Source organism: Heterocephalus glaber, unplaced genomic scaffold, assembly GCF_053883595.1.
Source record: "Heterocephalus glaber isolate CG9 unplaced genomic scaffold, H.glaber_assembly_v1.0 deba00000122, whole genome shotgun sequence".
NCBI lineage: Eukaryota > Metazoa > Chordata > Mammalia > Rodentia > Bathyergidae > Heterocephalus > Heterocephalus glaber.
Genome location: NW_028258138.1, coordinates 3,028,170 through 3,054,321, shown reverse-complemented (window position 1 = coordinate 3,054,321; position 26,152 = coordinate 3,028,170). Strand labels below are relative to the sequence as shown.

The window sequence follows — 26,152 nt, the reverse complement described above, 5'->3', positions numbered from 1 at the left end:
CTGTCTTCCTAACACTGCTCCAAGCAACCAAGGACGCTGCTCTCATCTGGAAATGTCTTTGGCAAATATCATTTCTCTTACAGTGAAAGAGACAGGCACAGGAAGGGTTCAGCAATTCACTCAGTTACAGCAGAGTCAAGGGTAGGATTGAGAACATAATTTCTTTTCCTTTCTCCTTCCCCTTCTCCTTGTTCCCCTTTCCTTCCCTCCCCCTTCCTTTCTCTTTTAGTGGCACGAGCACTGAACCCAGAACGTTCACACTGAGCTACACCCCCAGACCTCTTTTATTTCAAAACAGAGTCTAAGTCACCCAGGAAGGACTCAAACTTGTGATCCTCCTGCCTCAGCCTCCCAGAGTGCTGGGATTACACCAGGCCCGGCTGGGAGCTATAGTTCTCTTAAAACCTTCCATTCTTTCCCCTACAACCTCCAAGTTTCCGGAGCGCACACACCGCCGAGCAGAAATGAAGCACGGAGACAGGCAGTGTTATATCACTGATCTCTGAAATGGTTCCTTCTTGCTTCTCCTTCAGCCCCGGCCCTTCATCCCTAGTCCGTCAAATCACAACCTGGACGCCCTGCTGTGTCTGTCCAGCAGGCAGCTAACGTGCGCCTCCTCCCTGGACTGCCGGCTGCCTGGAGAGAAGAGTTGAGCCCCAAAGCCCATGGAGCCCTCCTTTACCCGAGGGGAATTAATGATTAGTTGAAGAAACACAAGATGACTTTTAAAAAACAAAAACAGAACTCAAAACACGCCCTACAGAAATGACTCCAGAGCAGCATAGTGGCCTGGAAAATATGTATGGTGCAAGGGGACAATGGTCACTTTGCTCAGCAGTTTCAACAAAAGCAAAGGCTGTGTGAGCCGATCTTAGAGGGTTGAGGGATCTGGGCACAGGCGGGGGCTTCGACTCGGGGTGGGAGAGGGGACAGGCGAGGTGCCCAACAGCCAGCCGGGAGAGGCGCCTGTGTTGGGGAAGCCCCAGCAGCCGGGCCAGGCAGGGTGCAGGTCTCAGGGCCAGGAAGGTGGATGAAGCTGAGTCGCCCTAACCGGGTGGGAGCCCAGGCACGCGTGTGGTGGGCAGGGGCAGCATGGAGCCGGGCACTGGCTGGGTGTCGGCTCCCTGACATGCTCAGGATAAAGCAGGAGTCCGTGGGGACTGGAACTCTAGGGAAAAACAGTGACGTCTCCATCCCTGACAATCAGCTTCATTTTATTTTATTTTTAAAAAATGAGTCATAGATACTGGGAAATGGGAAGAAAATGTTCAAATGGGAAGGGGAACATATGAGCGGGGAGGGGCAAAGGAAGGAAGGGACAAGAAAAGAAAATGAAAATAGAAGGAAAAAATGGAAACAAAGCTTTTGTAAATAAGGAGGGGAAGCAGGATGAAGGGAGGGGAAACTGTAAGAAAGAAGTAGCAAGCTATAACATGCACAGGTACAAATTCCCTATGATGAATGTTATCATTATGTGTATCTAAAATGTACCAAATAAAAACATTTTTAAAAAATGAGACAGGATCTCACTACATATTCCAGGCTGGCCTTGAACTCACCCTGTAGCCCCAGCTGCCCTGAACTTGTAGCGACCCTCCTGCCTCCGCCTCCCAGGTAGTGAAATTACAGGCGTGTGCTGCCACTCCCAGCAGTTTTATCCTTTTTTGGTACAAGGAAAAATTAGAAAATGGTGCTGTGGCAGAAATTACAAAAGCGCCCTCAGCTCCTCACCTTTCCTTGGGGCCTCGCCATTGAGATGTGGCCCTGAGCTCTTCTTGCTCCAAGGGCAGTCACTGTCCTCAGCCAGGAATCTGGACCTGGGCTCCAAGAACCAGGAGCCGGCCTGGCTGGGACCTGTGGGCTCAGGGGCAGCCACCCACACGGCCTCGTTACTGAGGCAAGGCATCCGGGAGAGCTGTGATCCCACAGTGCACCCTCTGGGCGTGAATGCGCTGACTTCTGCATGTTACATGTAAAGAGAAAGAGAGATGGGGGAAGCAGGAAGCCAAGCCCGTACCTGAGGCAGGATAGTTATGCGGAAGGACCGGCTGGAGTTCTCCTCTCGCAGGTAGATGGAGATTTTCGGGAAGTACGCCCACGGCGTCTCGGAGTTGGTCCAGCACGCCAGCTGGGCGCCCGTCCAGAAACCGTCGGAGAACTCTGGAATCTAGACAAGACCCACACGTGAGCGGCGGTCATAGGAAGCAGCGCCACTGGCCCGATGTCCACGGGGACGGACAGTGCCTCCTCGGCAGAGCAGTGGGACACCCGTCCTAGGAAGTGATGGCGGGAAGAGCGGAGCACTGGGCCGGGGTAAAAGCGCTGCAGCAATGATTCCTGCCGTGCTGGAACAGCCCAGCCGGGAGGGATCAGCTCCCTGCGCTGTACGGAGGAGGAAACCGAGGCACGGAGAGGCGCTGGAACCCGCCCCTGCTCACACAGCAGCCAGCAACGGGCAACTAAATCGTAAGACAAGTCTTAAATGTGGCCGGAGGCAAAAGGTAGCCAAGGAAACGGCTGGGAATGAAGGAGGGCCCGAGTTGGAGTACATTTCGGGAATGGACCCACCTTCCGGGTTAAAGGGAGGCCCAGGCGCAGCCCGCCCAGGTCGAATCACCGCGGGAGAAAGTAGCCCGGTAGCGGGGTTTATCCGCAGGGCGCCCCGCGCATGCGCACAGTGGTCTTCTGGCCCCTGGGGGCCGTGGGCGCCATACAGTTCCTCCAGGGGCCCCAGGAGGCCACGAGCTCCATCGCCCCACGGAGGGGCTGAGTGGGCCGCTCAGGGTGGGAGTCACACCTCAGACCAACCCCTCAGTCCGCCCCAAACCCTGAAGTCTAAGACCCCCAAGGCCAAGCCCCCCGGGCTGCGAGCTCTTCTCCCTGGGGAGGGTCCTGTCTTTCCTCCTCCAGGGAAACCACTGCCCCCGCTGCCACTCAGCTCGTTGTTTAGGACGTCAGGAGCCCGGGAAAGGCCCCTCCCGGGAACATGGCCCTGGAGCTGCTTTCAGGTACCACCAGCCCCCTTCCCAGGAGCCCAGCCTGGTCTGGCTCTTCTAGGGCAGGACCACCTCATGCCAGGTCCCTCTCCCTCGGAGGCTCGGTCCTGTGGCAGCTGACAGTGACACTTCCTGTGTGACAAAGCGCCCACTTCCTGAGTGGGACAAAGTCGTCCCGGGAAGAGGTCCTCACCTGCCCCACGCCGGCCTGGCACCTGCACACAGGCGAGACGCAGGGCCTGTGTGGGGAGGAAGGAGCGGCACCCGGCCCAGAATGGCAGCGGCCAGCAGGCCAGGACGTCCACTGGTGCCTCTCGGGGGCAGCGACACCCAGGCAGTCTGAGATCCCTGAGTGCAGTCCGGCCGGCCTGGCTGGCGTCGGGGAAGGGAGCGCAGCGCCTCCCCCAGCCCCGGCCCCAGCCCCAGCCCCAGCCCTGCAGGGGCAGCAGGAGCGTTGACCAGGGCCGTCCTCGGGTGCCTTCCTGTAAGGAGACGGGGCTGCAGTCCAGCGAGATGGTCGCCCTGGGAGGTGCGGTGGGCGGGCCACTGCCGGGGTCCCACAGGAACCACTGCGCGGTGCCACGGTGGGAGAGGGCGGGGACGGGCGAGCGGGTCAGCAGGTACGTGCTGCGCCACTGCCAGGATCTGCGACAGGGCTGTGCCCTGAACACGTGCGCAGCCTACCTGTGTGCAGGTCCCCTGCACTCCCAGGGACGGCCCAGGTCCCCTAGAGATGCCAGCAGGTGTGTGGACCAGCCTGACACAAGCCCGAAAGACCCCGAGGTACAGGGCAGCCAAAGACCCCTGGAGGGCCAGAGAGCCGGGGAGGGGGCGTCCTGGAGGCCAGGGGAAGACGCAGGAAGTGACGAGACGGGATGTGCCAAGAGGTGGCACCGGAGGAAGTGACACCGGAGGAAGCAGTGATGTCACACGTGGGCAGCCTGGTGCCCAGCTGGGGAGAGGGCCCAATCACCCACTCACGCCCCCTAGTGGTCAGTTTCCAAGGCCAGGCTCACATGTTTCTGCTTTTAAAGGAAGTGAAGTCGATCTGAATTGGCGCCACAGCCCAGACAGGCTGACCAGGGAAAGGGGCACCTGGCTGGACACGGGTGCAGCCTGTGACAGCGCTGATGTGCTAGGAGTAGGAGCAGGGTTCGGAGAGGCCGAGTCGCTGGCCGAAGCGGCACTGCTCAGGTTTGGGGGTGTGCCTTTTTGCCCCAAAGCCGTGGCCCTTCGCCAGATGTGTGGAGGCCTCCACTGGGGCTGCCACGTGTCCTTGGGGACAGTTCTGACCTCAGATCAGAGTTTTCTTTTGGTACCAGGGATCGAACTTGGGACCTTGTGCTTGCAAGGCAGGCGGTGGCACCACTGAGCTAAATCCCCAGCCCAGATCAGAGTTTTGAAGTGGGAAGTCACCTTGGCTTGTTCACCCTGCTGCGGTGGGTTCCACAGTTGGGGAGGTGCAGGGTTGGGCCAGGATGGGCCAGTCTCCGGCTGTGCCATGCTGTACACCTGCCCACCCTGCTGGACACAGACCCCCAGGACAGGTCACCCCACTGACGAGCTGCACGCAGGCGCAAGCCCAATCCAGAGCTGGAATCCAGCTCCCTCCTCAACTAGGCCAAGAGCCCAGGCGAGAGCCGGCTTCAAAACACCGAGCAGAGCACAGAGACAAATACATCTCGGCTGTTACACAGACAAAGGCCCTGGCGGCGTCTCCCTGCCTAAGACAGACAGACACACAGACAGACAGCCAGGCCAGCAACTCCTGATGCAGGCACTGCAGGACTTCACAGCTCATTTTAGACAAGGCAAACAAACATGGTCAGCACATTCCTTCTCCCTGTGGTTTCCTTCCAGGGTCGGCAGCTGTGGTGCACAGGTCGCTATGAGCTCAGGGTGTGAAGGGGGCGAGGCGGGTGGGTGGCCTGCGGGCTTCACCTGACCCTTCCAACACGTCCCTGGTCACTTGGGAAACAGTTACAGCTGAGGATGGAGTCCTCACCTCAGCCCTGCTAGGATACAGTCTTACCGGTTAAGGAACAGCCATACTGCTGCTCATTTAAGTGGGGTCCAGTTATCAACAAACATTCTAACCCTGCGGCTCTCAGCCCTCCCGAGGCCTTTTTCCTGACTGAGCAGAAGCTGGAAAAGCCAGGGACTTGCTCTGCTTCCCATCGCAGCTGCTCCAGGCCACTGCCTCACTGTGGTATAAAAAGGGTTGTGTCCCTGGTCACCCGTGTTCTAGGGATGTGGCTGCTGTTTCTTCCCTGTGGCTTCTGAAGTTCTGGGTCAGGATGACCAAGGCCCCCTCTTGCTCCCCGAATTTCTGCAGTGATCCGTACCGAAGCAACTGCTATGCATTTCCTGTTTGGAGTGGGGCCACCCCAATGGAGCAGTGGCACATCAGCCCCGTTCTGTGCCAGGATGCAGGCTTTCTGGGAGACACTTGTTTTGGGGGACCAGGACGACACAAGGGGGCAGATGTCGAGAAAACATGCCAAAGGTAGCGTTTACCTCAAATCCAAATGCCATGCAGCAGTGCTCCATCCAATAATGTAGGAGCCTCTTTACCCAGCACCTGGACACAGTGGGGTGTGGGGCTCCTCAACTCAAACCCCAGCAGCCCAGAGACGAGAATGCGGGGCTCCCTGGGGGACCTCTCTCCAGCAACCCAGCTAGGGGCAGAAACTGGACCAAGCTTAATTCCACCGGCCCCAAAGCTGGCCTGAACCCAGGGCTCTTCGGTCCACTCTGGTGCCCTCACCAGCTGGAAAGCTGGGGTGACAACAGGAATGCCAGCTGCAGGCCCCCAAACACCTGTTTACCTCCACCAAGATTTTAACTGTATTCCAGAGGACGGTTATAAAATAATTCTTAGTTTGGCCAACTGACCTTCATCTTCTGTAAAAACATCAAGTTGGGATTAAGATGACAGTGCAGCCGGGGTGGAAGCCAAAGAGGAGGACAGCTTTGGTCTATCCATTCTGCATTAAGCCCGTCCATGCATTCCTGACTTGCTTCTTTAACAATCGGCCATGTGCGGGACAGGATAACAGCACCTGGCAGTCAGGGGCAGACTGCACGGTTGGGGGCCTCGGAGGTCAGAAAGGAGCCCAGCAGGCCCTGTCACCTGGGGACGCCGGTCACCGTTGCCCGAAGTGGTGCAGTGCTCGGCTTCTGGGTCTGACGCCATGTGAGCACACTACTGCACTGCCAGCCAAACAGACGGAGCACACACAGCTCCAGAGAGCACGTAACACGTGAGCATGCTAATAAACAACCTCAGCGCTGATTTGTGTGCCTACTGCACTGTACCTTTTATGGGTATTTTAGGGTGTACTCCTACTTATTAAAACTAAGGGTTTACTGGTAAAACCGTTTGCAGCAGCCTCGTCCATCTAGCGCTTCCCATTTCCCTTGGTCAGGGTTACTGTAAGTGCTAAAGCAGACCACACTCACCAGAATGTAGTTACACGGTGGATTATTTTTGTCTCAGATAAAATATACTACATTGCTGTGGCTTGTATCTAGATGCCCCACAAGGCTGTGTAGAGGAGCCTGAGCCTTCATGGACCAACTTGAGTTATAACCAGCCCTTGGGAACAAATTGAGTTCATAAGTCAAGGGCCCATTGCACTGATCATGGGTGTGTGATACTGGATGAGTCCATTGATTAGTTTAGCACACTTCTGGGTGTGGATAATGGATTTATAGAAGAGGGAAGACCTACCCCCTGGGTATGGGTGGCACCAACCAATGGGTGTGCAGCCTGGGTGGAATAAAAGGGAAAGAAAGATCTGCTTTCTCCTGCCTACCATGCCATGGACTGTTTCTCCTCTGCCATGCTGCCCTGCTTTGGAGTCAGCCAACTATGGACTGAAAGAAAATATGGGCCAAAACAAACCTCTCCTGCTTTAATTTGAGAGAGTCAGGTACTTGGTTTCAGCAGAGAGAAAGTAACTAAGACATACACCATCTGGGCCAGGTCCTCTGGGGTTAAAATGAAGGCATGGAAGGCAGGTATGGTGGTGCACACCTACAATCCCAGCCCTTTGGGAGGCTGAGGCAGAAGGATCCCACGTTTGAGCCCCACATGGGCAACTTAGTGACTTAGAGAGACCCTGTCTCGAAATAAAAAGTAAAAAGGAGTGGGGATGTAGCTCAGTGCAAAGATTCGAGATTTAATCACTCAGTATTGCAAAGACAAAAAAGGCATTATTTGTCAATGAATGTCACAAGTCAAGACTGAGAGCTCCCTAAGTGATGTTTTATAGAAGCCCATCCTGGGCACCTTGAGAGGACACAAGGTGATGGCTCAGAGACTCATAGCACACGAGCAGCTGTGGACTCACCAGAGATGTGCGGGCCACGGCGTCCACCACCGCGTCAAACACCTTCTGGGGCAGGCGCAGCAGTGTGGTGCCGCTGTCCACAATGGCCTTGTCCGCATTGTACTGCAGCGGGAGGGGAGAAGGCACTGAGTGACATCCGCATCCCACTTGCCCACCAGCGCAGCCGCGCACCTGTCGTCCACAGACCAATGCAGCCAATGAGCTCACTGGTGACCAGATTTCACTGCGTGTTCTCAGAACACAAGGATGGGGAAACTGAGGCCAGGGAGGGCAGTGGCATGACTACAGTGGACAGCACCCCCGGGCAGAGCCAGGTGCTCACTCCAGCTGCCTGCAGTCCCTCATGAGGACCCGGGCCCCATCCCCATGGTGGAGGGAGCACCCGTTTACCTCTAGAGGTTATGAGCCACTTCAACAAAGTCAGGGCTGGGCTCTCATTAACCCTGCTAAAAATGGCACGGAAGACAGAGGCTCCCTCCAGCCATCGTCATCGTGATGTCATAATGAAGTCAAGACACAGCACAAGGCTGTGAACACAGCTGCCAGCAGGTGGGGCATCACAGCTGGCACATGGGCTAGCTGTGGTACTGCCAGGCATGTACACATGCAGATTACGATTTTCTTCGGTAAAAGTTGTGTATGCAGGAGGCAGAGGGTTAGCTCCAGCTGGAAGATAAAGCTAATGACTTTTAAAAAATTGGCTTGTTTTTGGTCTTGTTTTCCAATACTGATTGTAAAATATCTGCTTATTTTATTCTTTTCTACAGAGTTCAGGGACCATCAGGCCAAGAGGACTGGTGAAAGGTAAAGTGGTTGGACACAGTTCTCCTTGCTGACCCCTGGACATTAAAGCCCAGTGGTGGGACGAGGGAGGGGGATCCACTGACTTCCGCGCCCTGTCCCTCAAGTCCCTGCATCCTTCTGGGGGGGAACTTCTGGCCTGCCTTGCTATGGCATGCACCTTGGCCTTCAGGGACAGGGTCCAGCTGTGACACCGGAGTACCCAGGCCCACTCAGTCACATATGACAGAGACACAGGTACACACCTCTCTGCAGTCCAAGTTAAGGCTCTGGCCTCCGATTTCCAGTTTCAGGATTTCTATCTGATAATACCATTCCTCCTTAATGGGGGTATACCAGATGTCACCTTTATACAAATTCGGTTCAATCCCACCCAGGACCTGGGAAGAAACAGAATGTCAGCTGTAGGACAAAAAACACACAGATAATCAACAGTTTCCCCATGGAAGCACACACTTGCAGGGTGAAAGGTCACCAACATCATTATTTTCTCTCCCACTGTGATGTTCTCAAACAAATACAAATGTTGGAAAATTAAATAGGACTGTTTCGGGGGCCATATCTCCAAAGAGCACACAATGTCCGGGTCTTGTCTAGATGCTCTGTGCCTCCCTGTGTCTGACAACAGCATTCACGCCTCCGGTTCCACCACACTGAGACTGCCCCCAAACGAATGCAGTAGAATAGCTAACCATGCTATCACACTGATTTAGCACCTCAGGGCCAGGCAAGAGAAAAGCAAGACACAAGAGCTCTTCTACCAAAAATGTCATCATGTAAAACCATATAAAGTCACCCCAGAAACCCTAAGCTGCTCTTTCCTCAGAGGGGATGGAACAGTTTGGAGCAGGTGGACTGAGGACAGATGGCAGCGACTGAGCAACTGATGTGGGGTGGAGGGGCTGGCTGCACCCTTCCTGGGAGGTGCCCTTTCTGTGCCTTCTTTCTGTCCCCCACTCTAGATGTCTGGGTGCAGAGTCCCCAATGAGAAGCTTAGGTGGCAGCATATCCACAGGGCCGATGGCTTTGCATCCATTTCAGTAGAAAATACCCTGTTCTTCATGGTGTGCATGTAATGAGAGAGAGGGAAAGAAGGGAAGGGAGGGAGGAAGACAGAAGATGTCCAAGGGTCTCTGTCAATCCCCTCAAGTGACATCACAAGCATGGCCCCACCTGCGACAAATCCCCACTGGTCCTGGCTTGCCTCTCCGAGACCTGCTGTTCACTTTCCCAGGACAGTGAAGGAATTTAGGGGCAGAAATGGGAATTGTAGTTGCGGGCAGCAGGAGGATTAGGAAAGATAAAAAGAATACCCAATTGTATCTACTTTTAAAAGGTTCTATAAAAAGGATTATCAAAATTTTACAGTTCCTATGTATGCCTACATGTCTGATATTCCTGAGCAGGTTTCTAGGAGAACAGGAATGACCCCCATCAATTTGTGATTTTTCGTCCCTTTAAGACTAAAAGATACCCACAAGACTACCTCCGTTGGTACCCGATCTGGCTACTGGCCATCCGGCCCCGCACATCTGCATGGAGAAGACGTCAGGGATCTTGGCCTGGGTCACCAGGGAATCAAAGAATGTCTCCAGGGAGCTTGATGGCTGCAGGAGGGGAAAAGACAGACAGAGGTTCTGGACTCAGCGTGAAGACCAGGGTGTCGAGGTGCGGGACCCCAGGGGAGAACTGGGCACTCTCCAAGTGCACCCTGGGGCAGATCACTTTGTGTTGGGTCAGTGGGACGGAGAGTCCCTGAGGATGGGGTGGGGACCCAGTTGGTCCGCTTTCCTGGGAGGGGGCAGGGTGGGTGGCATAAATGCTGCCCGGAGCTGAGATCTGTAAAATGGGGGAGTCATCACCTGCTAGGCCATCCCGGCCCAAGTGGGTCGATCTGCATAAAGTGCCTGACACTTAGGGATCTATTTCCCTGCCAGTCCTTCTGCACCATGGCCAGGCCTTGGGATGCCCCAGGGGGTTAAAGTGGCACAGTGGCTGAGGAGGAGTCCTAGGAAGGCCGATCCTCAGGTGGACATGGGCCGCGTGTCCGCAGTGGAGCAAACCACAGGGAAGTGCCAGGGTGAAAGCTACCCCCATTGAGGCCTGCCCTGTTTCAAGGACGCCGGATGCCCAGCCAGACCCCCGACACAACCCACTCCTCACAAATCATCTATGCTCCTCCACCCCGGACGGAGCCTGAAGCCACTTGTTAAAACTCTTGGAATCACATTAAGGAACAGATGAAAGGTCCCGGGGAGACTCCGGAAAGCCCCTGACAAAAACCTCAAAGGAATGTGCTGCCATGGCGGCTGGACACATTATTAGTTACACATTGTTAATTATAAATAATTTAGGTTTACTCTGATGTCGTCAGGAGAATTAGCATAAGATCCATCTCCTACTCACATCTTTCATTTTTAAACAGCCACACGAAGGGGAGACATTTTGCCCAAGGTCATACTGAAAGGACTGAGGAATGTAAACTCCTGTCAGTTGTGTGGGTCCGAAGATCTATTTCATTAGCTCTGCAGAACCGAGGACAGCGGGGCTCCGCACTGGGCTCTGAGCTCTGGCCTCAGCAGGGTGGGGTGTACCTCTCTCTCAGGGGCCCCCATGTCCAGCATGAGGAGACTGCGGCCTCGAGAGGAGCAGGAGGCTTGAGCACTGAGTGAATTTTCTCACCCAAGTGCCCGGAGCTGGGTCATTCTTATCCTTTCCCATTGGGCTCCTCCTCCGCTCCCCAGCCTGCAGCAGTTCCTAAGAATCTGAGCTGAACAAATGCTCTACAGCTCGGCCTCGGGCAGCAGGGCCCATTGCTCTGCAACTACACTTCTTCCTTGACTCCGAACTCTGGCCCCAAGCCCGAGGCTGACCCAAGGAGCCGGGCCACAGCGCCAGGGCCAGCAGCAGCACCCCTGCGTCAGTTCTGCCTGCACCTGGTTGCTTCCTGGTGGAAAATTCCCTGGCCCCTCCTCTTCTGCTCACCACCGTTTCCTCTGGGCTGGGCCCCAGGACGATAATCAGAGAACATCCAATTCTGTGTCACCCCAGAAGGCTCGGCTGCCACTGAGGGCCAGGGCTCCCCCATTCTTCCCTGGCTCTCCGCTCAAGGAGGGGATGGAAATTCCCACTTCTGGGCCCTGTGTCTCCTCCGAGGTCTCCGGAGGTGACAGGAGAAAACTCCTAAGCAAATTCCCTCAGCCTCAGCAACGTGGTTCAGATTCTGCTCACATTGTTTTTTTAAAGCTTCAGAACTAAAACAAAACCAAAATAAAAACAGTCCATGCAAGTGTTAGTATCTCTTCTAGGAAGACTCCAAGAATGGTGCTGTGTACCTTAAATTTTATGTCTGTTTTCGTGATTTTCCTGCTCTCCAGTCTCCAAGGCTGCTTGTCAGAGCCGCACCCCGTCATGGGATTTGCTCCAGTCCACGGATTTGCCCCAGTCCACTTACCTTGGCCAGGGAGGCGTAAGCGAGTCCAAGGATTCCATTCCACTTAATCCCAGGCAGAAAGAAATTCTCTGACTCAAAGATGGCGGCGATGTTGACAAGAAAGGAAGAGTTGAAGGCTTTGGGGATGGTGACGACGTCCTGGCCCACGAGGCCCGTCCAGCTGCCCTGTGTGTACTTCACAGTGACATCGAAGCCCTTGGACTGGTATGTGCTGGACCTGCAGCAGGAGAAGAGCACCCCATCAGACTGTCCCGGCCCTCAAAGACAGGACAGAGGGCATCGCAGCAGACAGCCTGACAAGGCCGACTGTAAGGGACTCTGATGATTAACGCTGTCACTGTGGACCACCACAGGAAGGTTCCCGGGACAAAATCACTGATGCTCACTGCCCACACCGGGACACTTCTGTGCCTTTAAGGACCTGGTGCTAACACAGTGCTTGAAATTAGCCCATACCCTGTCACAGCCCTGAAGCAGGAGCCCTGAAGGACACGGCCAGCTCTGGCCACCTGCCTGCCCCAGGCCTGGCTATGCAGGGACTCTGGCTGCCACTCTGTGACACAAGACAGCCCAGGAGAAGGTGCCACCAGCCCGCCCCAGTAGTGACTGGGGTGCAGATTCATGCACAGGACCCTTAAGATGAAGAAAGACCAAGCCCAGACCCAAAGCCAGGTCCCTGCTCTTCAGAGCCTGCACTGCCTGTCACCGATACAGCCCCTCCTCAGGCATGGCCCAATGCCTCAGAGCCAATGATCTTCATCCAAATGCAGACAACAAGGCCGGTGACACACTGAACTCGAACCCAGCACAGATGCAACTTCAAGGGCAGAATAACAGGAATAGGGGCAAGGGGCAGGTGGGAATCCCGCTCAGCAGGTGTACCCGAGGGAGCACAGGCAATGGGTGTGTGTATACACACAACTTGCGGTGCGGTGAGAGCGAGGCAGAGCCACCAGGCTGCCAGGCAGGGGAGGGAAGAGCAAGCAGCCTGAGGCCACTTGTACGAGGCCTGAGTGATGACACAGAGCTGTGTGGCTCCTGGGAGAACCCATCCTGGGGAGAGGAGGGCAAGTGTCAAGGCCCTGGGGTTTCCAAGGCCACTGTTATACCTAGAATTTTAAAACTAAAAAATATCTCCAGGCAGATGTCAGGACATTCATCCAGGCTGTCCCCCAAGCAAGCAACCAAATTCCTCAGAGAAAAGTCAAAGCACCAAGTAAATACTTTCAAAGGGTCCCTGTTTGCCTGAGTTTCATTTTACTGTTCTGACAGCTAGTGCCATGCTGAGACACTGGTGGGTCTCTGCTGTAGGAATATAAGCACGAGTAGCCTCTTGCTCGGGGTCAGACAGGAAGTCAGAATGGTCTGACCTTTCATTTATGTGTTACTTTTGGTACATCTCATAAGCCTTAAAAATATCAACCATGTTTAACTCATGCTCTTCTGAGAGTCTGATCCTGAGGGCAGAGCAAGGAAAAAGACAGCAGCTCATGCACAAAGACGGTCCCTATATTTTACCAATGATAGCAAACAACTGGGGACAACCCTGAGGGCCAGTAAAAAGGAAACAATAACTCAATAAATTATGATCCACCCATATGACAGATTACTATCTAGCAATGAAAAATAATTTTTACTAAGACATTTTAAATAACATGGAGAAAATGAAGTTAGAAGAAAAATGGACACATGTGGCAGAATCTACTGAAAAATTACTCATCCCTGTCAAATATCAGTGCTGGCTGCCTCTGGGTAGGTGGGGTGGGGGTGGGGGCACTTCTGTATCTGTGGCTAAATTATTCCACATTCTCTGCATCTGAAACTCTTAGAATCAGGAAAAAATGTTATTTTGAAAATGTCTGGTAAACAAGTCTTAGGGAAATTTAAATAATTGGAACAGGATAATGAGGTACAGATGACGAAGAGTGCTGAATTTTAATATCTGCTTATTATTTCTGTTCACTCCACCATGGCCTTAAAGTAAGAGACATTAAATGAACATGTTGCACCCACACATCTCGTAAGAATGAACACACAGAGAGAGAAAGGTGGGAGCAAACTGAACCCGGCACGCTGAGCTGACAGATCCACCAGACATTCCTCAGGAGAGAGGTCAGCACAATTTTCTATGAAGAGCTGGCCCCCAATACTCTAGGATTTGCACACTCCAAGCTCTCCGTTATGGCTGCTGAGCTCTGCAGCTCTGATGTGGAAGCAACCATAGGGGATACAGAAAGGAACATGTGAGGCTGTGTTCCAGTAAAACTTTCTATACAAAGACGGGCAGCAGTCCGATTTGGCCCTATGACTAGTGCTGTGGTTAGGATCGAGTGTCTCCCAAAGACCTCATGAGCTCATCGGCATGGCTTTTGGAAGGTCACTGAATCATGGGGGCAATATCACTGACTTGCTGATAGGAGGTGGAGTCTGGTTGGAAGAGGTGGTCACTGGGGGAGTGGCCTGGAAGGGTCCATCTCCTTGCCTGGCTCCTCCTGCTCTCTCTGCTTCCTGTCAGCCATGATGTGAGCAGCTCTCCTCCGCCAGACCGTTCCTGCCTCAAAGCCATCTGACGGTGCTGTGAAACTGGGCCAAAACAGACCTTTCTTCCTCTAAGTTGTGGGTGTCTGATATTTTTCTCAGCGACAGAAGGTAACTAAGACAGCTCGTGTGCCACTCCTTGGTCTAGGAGATTAGTTATCTTCCTCAAGTAGCCTCCCCTGCTACAGGTCCCTTTTGAAGACATGTTTTATTTTTGACTCCCTCTAGCCTACAGCAAAGTCCTTAGAGTGAGAAACTGAACCAGCCTGGGCAACTAAGCATGTCCTTTACAGTTGCTGCCTAGGCTGCGAGCCTTGATGGAGGCACTGTGGAGATGTCAGTGCCTCTGCAGAGAGGAGGGGCAGGGGAGTTACAGTGCCCGGGTTCAAGCACAAGCTCAACTGCTCTTTTCCCATGTGACTGGGGCCAAGTTATTTAAGTCCCCTGTGCCTCAGTTTCCTCAACTGGAACATGGAGATAATCTACTACGATACTTCCTGTTAATTCTGCAGATTAAAAGAGCTCCACAGAGATGCTGTCCCATACGGGAGCCACACGCAGCCACCAAACACTTGAAACTGTGAGGCTGGTGTGACCCAAGAACCAGGCTTTTATTTCATTTCATATGAATTAATTTGCATTTAAATAGCCACAGTGATCAGTGGCCACCCTTGTAGAAATACTGCCAGAGACAATGTGAGACAAAAGTAATTCTGAGCTCTTGTTCTCTGGGTTCCTCTCACTAATCCTTAAAGAGGGCAACCCCGGAGAGGACTTCCAAGCAACTCTGCAGGTATTAGCATATAGTTTCCAGTACTTTAAATTTTTAAAAAGCCCCAACTTCATTTTCTAACGGCTTTGATCCTCAACTTCTCCGTATTAATTATGCGTATGGAGAGGATCCTGGGTGGGCTCCTCATTTGGATGCTCGGAAAAAGCAATCAGTCAAGAGTGTGAAAAGCCAGGAAAAAGTCTGCTCACAGCAAGGAGAGTGCTTTCCAACAAATTCGGAAGATGCTGCCTCTGATCAGGGAGTCCGTGGAAGGCAAGATTAAAAAGCAGAATCCATCGAAAGGGAGAACAGAGCCCCCACAGAACATCTTATCGTTATTATTTTGAACTCTCCATTGTTTTTAGAATGCGTAAGAGGAGAAGGTAGAAGGGAGGAATTCTCCTCTCGGTTCTCCAGAGCCAACCCACCCAGGGAGGCGGGGTCTCCAGGCTCTGCCTCAGAGTCCCCTGGGCTCCTCTGCACTTGGAAGCATCTGGAACCTGCCTGCGGGCTTGGTGGCCTGGCCCAGCTGTCACCTGGCTCCTCCAGGATTCTGGAAGTCACCAGAACAGCCATAGGATCCCCGAGGCAGCTCAGTAAGCCTGATGTACCAGCCTCGGGGTACACTGAGATCTTCAGCAAGGGCCCGGAAATGCCAGTCCCCTTCATGGACCTCGGTCCACTTCTAGGCATCAGCTGCAAAAATCCTGTAAATGGGTTTCCTGTTACACCTGCTCCGCAGGCTTTACCCCAGATGGAGTACAGGAGCGAGGAGCTGTTTATGGAAATGCATGTGTAATTTCCCGAATAGATACGGAGAAAGGCCAGGACGCACATACTGGATAGACCACTCATCAAGCCAACTGGCAGGACACTATTTTATTGGCTGAGAAGAACTGCATTTAAAAAATGCACGACTTTTCTTCCTCCTGTACAGTACCTCACTGGTGCGCCTGCCCCATGCAAAGAGGGCTTCGGATGGAGAGAAGCTATACGAGTGACTCACAGGAGCCTGAAATCTACTGCTATAAATCAAAGAGATCTTGTCAAAGAACCCCAAGCCCAACTTCCAATTACTGTAGGGCATTTCAGGAAGCACTAAACCCAAATACCCCAAGACTGGGGACTTGAATCGGAGCTGACAAATTCAGCCAGAAACCTTATTATAACTAAGTGAGATCAGAGGCTGAAGCAAGTGTCAGCACATCACTGGACAGGAAGCCACATCCCAGGAAAGTCACTTTTGTCAAAAATTGAGTGTTCTCTTGGCTTCCATAAATTATAATAGCTGAAAACAGCCGAAGGTTAAAGTTGGCAAAAAGCAACAGGCAAACTAAGTATCACATAACTTCCAGGGAAAGAAAATATTTGTATCTTTACAGTAATAAATCTGCTTCGACTATAAGACTATGAGAAGTTTAGAAAATAGAGGGAAAAAAGGGAGAAGAAGGTTAAGGTTAATCTCAGAAAGGAGATCATCCATAAAGGAGGCAACAGGGCTGGGTCAGAACCTGTCTGCAACTCAGGCTGCCTGTCGGATTCGGCTAAGAAGGCTTGCGGCCTTGCTGAAGAATGTTCTCTGGGAAAAGGAGGTGGCTCCTGGCTCAGGGACCCGGATGTGGTGCTGTTTCACACGCAGGAAGCACATGCCTGCCGTTCTCGCTCAGGAGGTACCAAGGCGGAAGGGGCGGTGCGTGGGGGCAGGGAGGGGTGTTTGAAGCTGATCTGGAGGGAAGGCTGGGGTTCCCCACACACGGGTGGGCCCTGTTATTTCTCTTTTCATTTATTCACAAAGGGGGACTGGACACTTCAGTGGTCAAAAAGCCAGTGGGTGACTATAATTCCGCTGTGAGATTAGCAGAGAGAAGGCCTGGCCATTCAGGGAACCACAGAGGCCCCAGGAGCGTCCCTTAATTCTGATGCAGCTGGGATGGAGAAGCCCAACCTCTAATAGGACAAAAGGGAGCCACCTGCGGCCCCAGCACACCCCTGGCCGCCCCAGCACATACCTGGCTGCAGGCACAACATCCACCCACAAGCCTGGCAAGCTCAGCAGGGCAGTCGGACAGGTGCGGCCTCCTGAGCCCCGCGGGAGCCACACCTCATCCTAGCAGTGGCCACAGGCAGAGGCCCCCCGAGAAGCAGGCCCAGCGGGTTCCCGGGGATTAAATATCACTAAGTGACAGGTGCACTGTTGTGATGGGGACTGTGATTCACCCTTGGGTGTTCCCACACTTGCACAGAATGACAGCTGGGTGGAGAGGCAAACTTTGAGCTCTGTGAAAGCAGCAATGGGCAGCTGCCAGAGAACCACCCTCTACCTCCTTTCAGCTAGGAAGGCGTGTCAGGGCTAAGGCCGCACATTTAAATCTGCCTTGCACAGGTTGGCCTTCCTGCTTCTCTCTGTTGTATCATCTGTCAACAGCTATAGGACAGGAAAGGACACAAGATCCCTGGTGCCAGGAGGGCCAGGTGCAAACAGAAACTGAGCAAGAGCCTGTTTCAAAAAAAAACAAAACAAAGGTTGGACAGAGCTCATTGCAATGGCTCTGGGTTCAGTTCCCAGTGCAGGGGTCGCAATTGTGTGGGCAGAGACTGCTTGCCCTAAAACATGACCTAGTCACACACAGCGACAGGTATTTCCTCCTGGTCACTAAAGTCATGGGAGCAAAGTCATGGATTCCTGAACAGGAACAGGTGCCCGTCCGTCTGGGCATCCACACTGGTGAAAGTCTCACCTGAGCTCAGGACGTGCCTCCCTCTCTCATAGGCATTAACCGTTCTTACGTTAGTTACTTTTCTCTCCTTGCTGAGACAAAATACGCAACACCCAAAGTTGGAGGGGAAGGGGTTTATTTGGCTTACAATTCGGAGAGGTTCAGTCCATGGTCAGCTGGCTCCAAGGCTGGGATGGCAAACAAGCTTGGCAGAGGAGAAAGAGCATGGTGTGCACAAGGCAGCAAAGGCAACAAGGGACCTTAACAGCGTCTTTCGGCCCCTTTTATCCTATACAGACTATCGGGATTAGGGCAGTGCCAAGCCAACCACTCAGTGTCGTCGTTTGGTAATCACACACCCTTAGCCCCAGCATCACACAGTCCAGATTCAGCCTCCTCTGAAAAACAAAGTCCCACCTCATCAGCATGAGGCTTTGGGGGGACAACTAAACACAGACCATAACAGTTTTCTACACAGATTTCACAGGGGAAATCTGCTAACTGGGAGCAGATTATACTTAAAAAAAATTTTTTTTATGAGGTTTCTTCACCACTTCAGAAAACTGTATTAGCAACCCAAGCTGCTCTGCATGTCTGAGTCTAACTCCATCAGTCCTGACCAGTCCACACTGGGTGTTACATGCACACGGTGACACCTACACACCTCTATCCTCCTCCTTCCTTGTCTCCGAGTTTGGGTGTATTAGTCAGCTTTCCATTACCTAACACCCACAGCTCAGAGAAGTTTATGTGGCTTGTGGTTTCAGGAGATTCAGTCCATGGTCAGCTGCTCCAATGCAGACTCATCATGGTGGAAGTGTGTGGTGCAGCAACACTGCTCAGTTCATGGCAGCTGGGCAGAAGAGCAGAGAAACAGTGCCAAAGAGGAAAGGGTGGGAGACCATACACAGACCCCAAGACCGTGCCTCCATGGCCGCCCAGACATACTTAGAAGTGTGCCCTGCCAACCCTCAAGTGGATCTCCAAGCCAATCAAGTTGACACTGCCCCTCACCACCATGGTGGCCAAGCCAGGTTGCTCACGTATTGAGGTACTGATTATCTTGCTATACATTACTTCTATTTCTTCCCCCATACAGGTTCACTGTCCTTTATGTAAAATATTTGGGACCAGAAGTATTTCAAGTTTTGGATCTTTTCGGATTTGGGAATCTTTGCATATGTACGATGGGATACTGTGGGAGCCAGGACATGGAATTTATTTACGTTTCAGATACACCTCACACATACAGCCTGAAGGTGTCACAGTATTTTCAGTACATTGTGGTTTGGCTGTAACCTGTCACTGAGGCAGGGGTGGAATTTTTCACTTGCTGCATTAGGTTGGTGCTCAAAAGCTTTGGATTTTGGAGCATTTCAGATTCCCTAGTTAGGGATGCCCCAGCGATATTACATCAGGGCGGTGAGAATTATGTACGCAAGTGAGTTATACGATGCTTGATCTCATTTCAGCACCTCACAAAGCACATGTTACAAAGAGGGGGTGTTGGGCAGAAAGTTGGGGAACTGCTGGCCTGGCTGCCGGAACATGGATGAAAATGAGAGGTCTGACCAATCCGATGCCCTGTTCCATGGTGAGACTACTCAGAGTAAGCACTGGGAGTCGGGGGGCTGCGTGGGGCCAAAGGGCTGGGCTGAACCTCCAGTCTCAGGGGGAAAGGGCAGCACAGGGCATCGTAAAGCACCTGCTTTCACACCCACACACAGGGAAACCCACTCACTTCCACACACACACATGCCTGTTGTGACAGCAGCAACTTCCGGCACACATTAGCCTTCTTGGTCCCAAGTCGATGGTGGTCAGCTGTGTATCCTGGGGCATCAGTGATCAACCCTTATTAGTACAGGACTCACACGTGACCCTCTAAGTTCTGCGAAGGACAGGTCACCCTCAGGGATCTGTTGCCCTGTGAGGCTCTGTCGGCCACTGGCGGCCACACCCCTCTCCCCAGAAAGCAGGTGCAGCTGCATACAGGAGACCATGTCACCTGCCATCAAGTAGAGCCACGACATGGGCAGGTGAGACAGGTACGGGCGGTTTCCTCGGTCATTTCTTCCCCACAGCCCAGACTGCTCACTTTGTTCATTTGCCCGGCACCTTCAGAAGCCTCCCAGCTTCTTTTTCTGCCCCTTTCCTCACTGAAGCTGGCCTTTAGCTTCTGGAACAAAGGCTGGTGGCTCAGGGTAGTGAGGAAGGGAAGGGATGGAAGGGATTCACTGTAGGGAAGTCCACAGTCACTAGACAGCTTGTGACCTCAAAAAGACCACTGCACGCTGGCTTACCAGCTTTGCCTGTAGAGGTGAAGCTTCAGTTACAACAAAGCAGATGTGAAGTTAACATGTGCACACCCTTGAGTAGCTTCCAGCTCGCAGAAGGGGGACTCAGACCCTGGGGTTCCTGCGGGGCTGGAAGGTCACACGAGCCGCTGCGAGTCCTCCCGGCACCTCACTTAGTTCTCCCAGGAAATGGGAGCCCGGGGCCTCTCCCCGTATTCTGGCAACCTCCGGGGGGGCTGCCGTCTTTTCTTACAATTTCACCCCATTATCATCAGGGTGCAGACCCCATCTCAGGTCCCGGATCTGTCCTCACAGCACTTAGTTCCAAGTGAGTCACGGATCTCTCTCCCCATAGTCGGCTCCGAGAACCGCCCCAGCCCTGCTGAATATGCAAAGGTGGGTTTCCATGCCTGCTGCACACCTTTACAGGGCGCCTCAGGCTCTCACAGGATGCTTCCTTGCTCTGGCCCCTCTGTGAGGACCAGAGGGGCTGCAGTAAATGTCAAAGGGCCACAGGCTCCCTGAAACTCTGGGCTAACCACAACACTTGTGTCTCCCTGAAACTTTGTAATGCCCAGCTTGTGTGAACGCACCTAGCCTCGTGGCAATGCTGCTGTGGATTCCCTGGAGTGAAATATATGCATGTGTGTGTGTGCATCCACATCCACACGTGTACACACATGTGCTTGACACACACATGCATGTGCAGGTCTATACACAAACATATGTGCATGTATCCATGGCCCCTAAAATGAGGCAGTCTTCCGTCTGTTTCGCTCTAGGATACTGGGAAGTGTGCCACTTCACGTCATGTCCCCAAACCCAGCCACGCCAGCTACATGGCCCACTTACCTCTCCGAGTCAAAGTAGGAGTCAACGTAGGAATGTGGTGCACCTGCCACAGCGAAGTTGCTGCTTCCAGTGTCGACGAGAATCTGTAGCTTTTGTGTTTTGAGGAGAAAAAACAAAACAAAACAGAGAGCATTGGGTTATTTGAATAAGGAAATATTCTTGAGTAATTTTTATTTTTAAAAAATTAAGTACCAAGAGCGCTTTATCAGTTGGCAAGAACATACACTGGTGAGTGGAAAAAGCTGTAATAAACTGAAATCTGAACTAGCCCATGAAGAAGCCTGCAGCACAGGCAGAAATGGCTTCGGCTGAGACACACCCTGGGCGGTGAGGAACAACTCTCTTGAGTAACGCAGCTTCCCTTTCACACCATTGGTCCCTGCAAACAAGGGCCAGCTCCTGTTACACTGGGGCCTTTGCCAGGTGCTCCCCGATGGAAACGCCCCTTCTTGTCTCTGCCAGTCTTTCTGGGAAAACCAAATCTGACATGGCCCCCTTCTCAGGAGCGTCCCCAAGCTCCCGGCAGTTGGTGTCACTTCGTCCCTGGGGGGCATTTGGGGAAAGCTGCCACAAGGGTCGCTTCTGTTGCTTTTGTAGCTTTACCGAGGTGCAATTTCTCTAAAATAAAAATGCAAGTTCATAATGTTTGTGCGGTGAGTTTGAATCATGGCTGCCTCAATGCCGTGGGTTAATTCAAAAAGTCATGGTCGTTCTGACTTTGAGGAAGAGGCTGAAGTCACCTGGTGCCAGATCAGTGACTAAGGTGGGTGAGGACACAGCATCATGTTTTACCAGCCTCCCTTTTCACTGGATGGCGCTGGACAGCAGCCTCACTGTATTTCTGATCTCACCTCATAAAGACACTCAGGAAGGTGTCTTCCAGAGCTGCTTCAGAAAGTGCCAAGAATGATGGGAGAGTGTGTTTGAAGTGAGGGGAAGGATTGTGAGGGAGATTCATGGCAAAACTTACTGTAATACATTTTTAAAAATTTCGTCTGTCTGCTAAGCCCAGCTCCTGTTATCTGACCCAACAGAAGAATCTGAGTCCATTTCACAATCCTTTCTTCACTTTGGATTCCAGGATGCCACACTTTGCTAATTTCCCTCCCACCTCTCTCTGATCCTCCAGGTCTGTGTCACAGCTGGATGCTTCTCATCTCTCCAGACGGTGGAGTTTCACAGGGCTCAGCTTGGAGTTGTTCCCGATCTGTCTGCATTCACCCTCGGGTACCCTGCGAACCTCTCCATGCCTCCCATGTGCTGATGAGCACCGAGACCTGCCCCGGACTCCAGGTTTACCTACCCAACTGCTCTGCCTGGAGTCTCGGAGCTGTGCTTTGTCGGAATCCTAGCCCCTGTGTCTGCAAGTGGAGAGTTACTTGGAAGGAGGGGCTTTAAGGGTCATAACCAGTTACGGAGAAGTCCATGGCTGAATCCTAATCCTCCCGTGGGGAGGCCACACGTGTAAAGACAGAGACACACAGGCGGGTGCCATGGGGCCACAGGGGCAGCGGTCACGGTCACACAGCCGCAGGGCGCTGTGGATGGAGGCCACACCGGGAGCTGAGGCGGCTCTGCCAGAGTCTCGGAGGAAGCGTGGTCTTGGCCACACCACGACCTCAGACTTCCACCTGCTGGAATGGTGAGGGGAGCTAGTCCTGTCTGTGCAATCCCCCAGTGTATAGTGCTCTGTGACAGCAGCCCAGGAAACGAATACGCCCTGGTAAGTCGGAAGGGCACCGCCAGCAACCCAAACCTGCCCCAGCCCTGGGACTTTGCCGTCTGTAACTCAGCTCAGCCACATCTGGGAGGCCCAGTGGCTCAGAGCCATCTCTGGTGCTGCCTTCCCTCCACTCCAGCAGGACCACCGTGGACCCTGCCATGGTCATCCTCCACCTTTTCCTAACCAGTCCTTGCTTCCTTCTTCTGTCCGCTTCCCGCCAGCCACCACCACTGGCCTGTTAGGTTCAGATCTCACTATAAGATCTTACTCCCCTACGGAACTGATTTTTAGATGGTAAAATACACACTGAAACTTCAGTTCTTGAACTTAATTTGTTCTACTGTTTTGGAAAAGACGGCCCAAGTTCCCAACTACAACTTTTATTAGATATGAATTTCTCATAAACCTGAAAGGGGCACAAACTAATTATTCAAGTTTACAGTCCTTCCTCAGAGTCTGAGGGACTGGGTCCAGGACCCCCAGAAACCCAAATCCCAGGATGCTCAAGCCCAGTGCATGGAAGGGGCTGGTATCTGCAAGTAAGCTACACAGTCCTCCCGAGTACTTCACATGACCCCAGCATACTTAGAATAACTAACACAGTGCAAATGACAGTTGTCATGCTGCACTGGTTAGGGGATCACGACAGGAAAGTGCCTGCACTTTCAATACAATTTTCTCCTAATATTTTTATTTGTGGTTGGCTGAATCCTTGGGTGTGGAGCCGCAGCACGTGACGAGGTGACTGAACTTGGACTTTATGGGAGACGAACTGGTGGGAGCTGAGACATCTGCGTGTGGATCCCATGTCAGTGAACAGCGCAGGCAGGTGTGGGAGACCCGTGTGTAGGTCAGTGTGGCTCAACCAGATATTCCTGCTGCGCCAGGCTTCCTTGCTGTCTGCTCACAGATACTAAATTGTGGAGGCTTATCACAACACGATTCTCAAAGGAAAAAAGGGAAGAGGGATATCAGGATCTAAGTGCTATTTAAAAACCTCTCAATTCTTTTTTTTTAAAATTAATTTTATTGGTACATTTTATTGGTACATTTTAGGTATACAATTCATTTACATTTATCATTGGGAACCTCTCAATTCTTTTAAGAGATATGTTTACCCCACATAATATATATCCAATGACATACCCGTCCTCTTTCTGTTTCAAGGTTTCTTCCTTTGTTTTTAAAATCCTTTCTTCAGGACTTCCTTGTTTTAAGAATTCTTTTGGTGTGGTTTGCAAGTTTGATGACCATTTTTATTTTGTTGTTTTCTTTGTGATTTTATATGCTACCCTTTAAACTCTTCTCTTGCTCTAGCAATTCAGGATGTGTTTGTGGGGTCCCCATTCTGAGATCTGACAAAAGCAAGCTCTTGGAGCAGGCGGGGGGGGGGGCTACAGGTGTCTTAGTCATTTTCTCATCGCTGGAACAAAATACCTGACACCTGTACCTTACAGGAGAAGAGGTTTATTTTGACTTTTAGTCCATGGTTAGTTGGCTCCAAGGCTGAAGCAGTATCGTGAAAGGACACAGTGGAGGACAGCTGCTCACCTCATGGAAGACGGGAAACAATGAAAAATGGAAGAGCTAGGGAGGAAAATATATCCTGCAAGGCCACGACCCAGCGACACATCTTGTCACAGTGCCCCGAAACTCTGATGTGGTCAGAAGTGAGGCTTCTGGGAGGTGAATGGATCATGAGGGACCTGTAGTCAGCAGGGGATTCATCCACTAATGAGTTCAGCAGTGGAGTGTGCTGCCCCGGGCTCACAGCAGGCGTGACCCGGAAGAGCATCTCTCCCTCCTCGGCCCCTCCCTCCCTTGGCTCTCTGCTTCCTGTCTGCCATGACACGAGCAGCTTTTCACCCAGGATGCCTCTGTGCCATGCAATTGCTGCTTGGAGCCAGCTCACCATGAAGGGAAACCTCTCAAAACCGTGAGCAAGACAAGACTCTCCTCCTTTAAGTGTGAGTGTCAGGTATTTTGTCCCAGCAGTGAGAAAAGCGACTGAGAAACACCTCTTCTAACCAGGCCCCACTTCCTTCCGAGGACTCATCCCTGGATAAGTCCACGATGCGCACAGCGCTCCCACGATTTAATCACCTTCCAAGGGCCCCGCTCTGTGCACATGAGACTTTTAGGGGACATTTTAGGCCTCAACCCTAAATACCAGCAGGGAGCAACGGAAGCCATGTGAGGGTGCAGCATCACCTTTACCTCTGTGAGGGGTCTGTCTTGGCATTTTACGCCATGTGCCTGACCCCTTTTTTCACCTACTTGCCTGTATCCCCGCTGTCTGTCACCATTGCCTTCCATCAAGGAGGAATGTCCTGGTGGTGCTGATCGTCCTTTAAAATGTCCGCAAATCATGCAACAGATTATACCACTGTTATGTTCTCCAGGTTCACTTTTTAAAAAAAAGTTTTATCGGTACATTTTAGGTATACAATATAATGACATTCATCATTGGAAATCTGTACCTTTACATAATCTCTCTTGGTTCTTATTTTTCCCCCTTCCCCTGCCCTCCCTTCAACCCCTTCATCCTTCCCTATTTACAAAGACTTTGTTTCCATTTTTTCATTTTCTCATATTTTTTTCCTTTCCCTTCTTTCCTTTCCCCTACCCCTCCCACTTCCCCTTCCCCTTTGCCCCTTTTCTTCCTATTTCACATTATCTATTATACCTTTTAGTTCTTATTTACACTTTAAGTTTCTCACACTAGAGAAACTATTTGGTATTTACACGTGTGTCCTGTTTATTTCACTTAAGAGGATGGCCTCAATGTGCATCCACTTAGCTATAAATGTCTCTAATTTCTCGTTTTGGATGGCTGAGTAGTACTCCATTTTATAAAAAAACCACATTTTCTTTACCCAGTCTCCAGTTGATGGGCACTTGGGCTGTTTCCAAGTTTAGCTATCCAGGCTCACTTTTGATAACTGTTTCTCACAGATAGTCATCCCACAAGGAAGCAGGTTCGCCGCCTCCTCCCAGCCCCAGGCCCGCATGTGGTGGGCCCACCCCCGACTGGCGCTCACAAGGCCTTTAACCTGGAAGAATGAGCTGCCTGGCTCTCATGCATTCGAGTCCATCAACACCACTTCATTTCTCCAGTGTCTTTCAACACCGAGTGTTCATGAGAAATCTGAGGCCGTCTTTAGTTTTCCTCCTTACAAGTGAGTTTCTTTTCCTCCTTGGGAACCTGAAGAACTCTTCCCTTAGCCACAGAGCTCCATGGCTTTACCAATACATCTTCATATGGCTTCGTCAGATTCGGCTTTCCCATACAGTGGAGCTTTAGCTTTTGCACTGGTTTCTGAGGGCTGTCGTAAATCACCACAAACCGGCTGCTGTAAAACAGTACGCATCTAATCTCCCACAGTGCGGGAACTATGAGCCCACAGTCCAGGCCTCGCAGGGCTGCTCTGCCCAGACAGGCCACAGCCGGGTCTTGCCTTGCCCCTTCCAGCGTCTGGCAGGGGGAGAGTCCTCAGGCGAAGTGATGGAAACTTGCCTTGCTCTGGATACCTTCCTCCTTCCAGGCCTCTGTCTCTGCAGAGCTGGCTTCTGGGACCTGTTCTTTGCAGTTCCCTTAGGGGTGACAGAGGAGCAAAAGCCACATATAAGAGCCATGTGGAAGCAGC

At 52.2% G+C, this 26,152-nt stretch overlaps 1 protein-coding gene and 1 long non-coding RNA gene across 8 annotated transcripts in view; one reads left to right on the top strand and one right to left on the bottom strand.

The window, feature by feature from the left end:
• Positions 1-26,152, bottom strand: part of Bace2 (beta-secretase 2) — a 75,622-nt gene that overhangs the window by 22,615 nt on the left and 26,855 nt on the right. For 3 of the 4 annotated variants that reach the window (XR_015451345.1, XM_087211316.1, XM_087211300.1), the window contains exons 2-7: positions 20,783-20,871; positions 11,607-11,823; positions 9,631-9,759; positions 8,398-8,532; positions 7,352-7,522; positions 2,018-2,167 (exon numbers count right to left, since the gene is read on the bottom strand). Coding sequence is in view for 3 of the 4 variants with exons in the window: in XM_087211316.1 (XP_087067442.1) it covers positions 2,018-2,167; positions 7,352-7,522; positions 8,398-8,532; positions 9,631-9,759; positions 11,607-11,823; positions 20,783-20,871 (891 nt within the window). In the remaining variant the exon portion in view is untranslated. The remainder of the gene's footprint in view (positions 1-2,017; positions 2,168-7,351; positions 7,523-8,397; positions 8,533-9,630; positions 9,760-11,606; positions 11,824-20,782; positions 20,872-26,152) is intronic. The other variant, XM_004842466.3, reaches the window with a different exon arrangement.
• On the top strand, positions 2,201-22,831 carry LOC110348679 (uncharacterized). Of its 4 annotated transcripts, none has more exons than XR_015451352.1 (5): positions 2,201-2,466; positions 5,332-5,502; positions 8,119-8,155; positions 9,615-9,820; positions 21,912-22,831. It is a non-coding gene; the product is annotated as an uncharacterized LOC110348679 (long non-coding RNA). The 4 variants fall into 4 exon arrangements; XR_015451357.1 differs by lacking the exon at positions 21,912-22,831 and adding an exon at positions 18,401-18,717; XR_015451356.1 differs by lacking the exon at positions 21,912-22,831 and adding an exon at positions 11,530-11,690.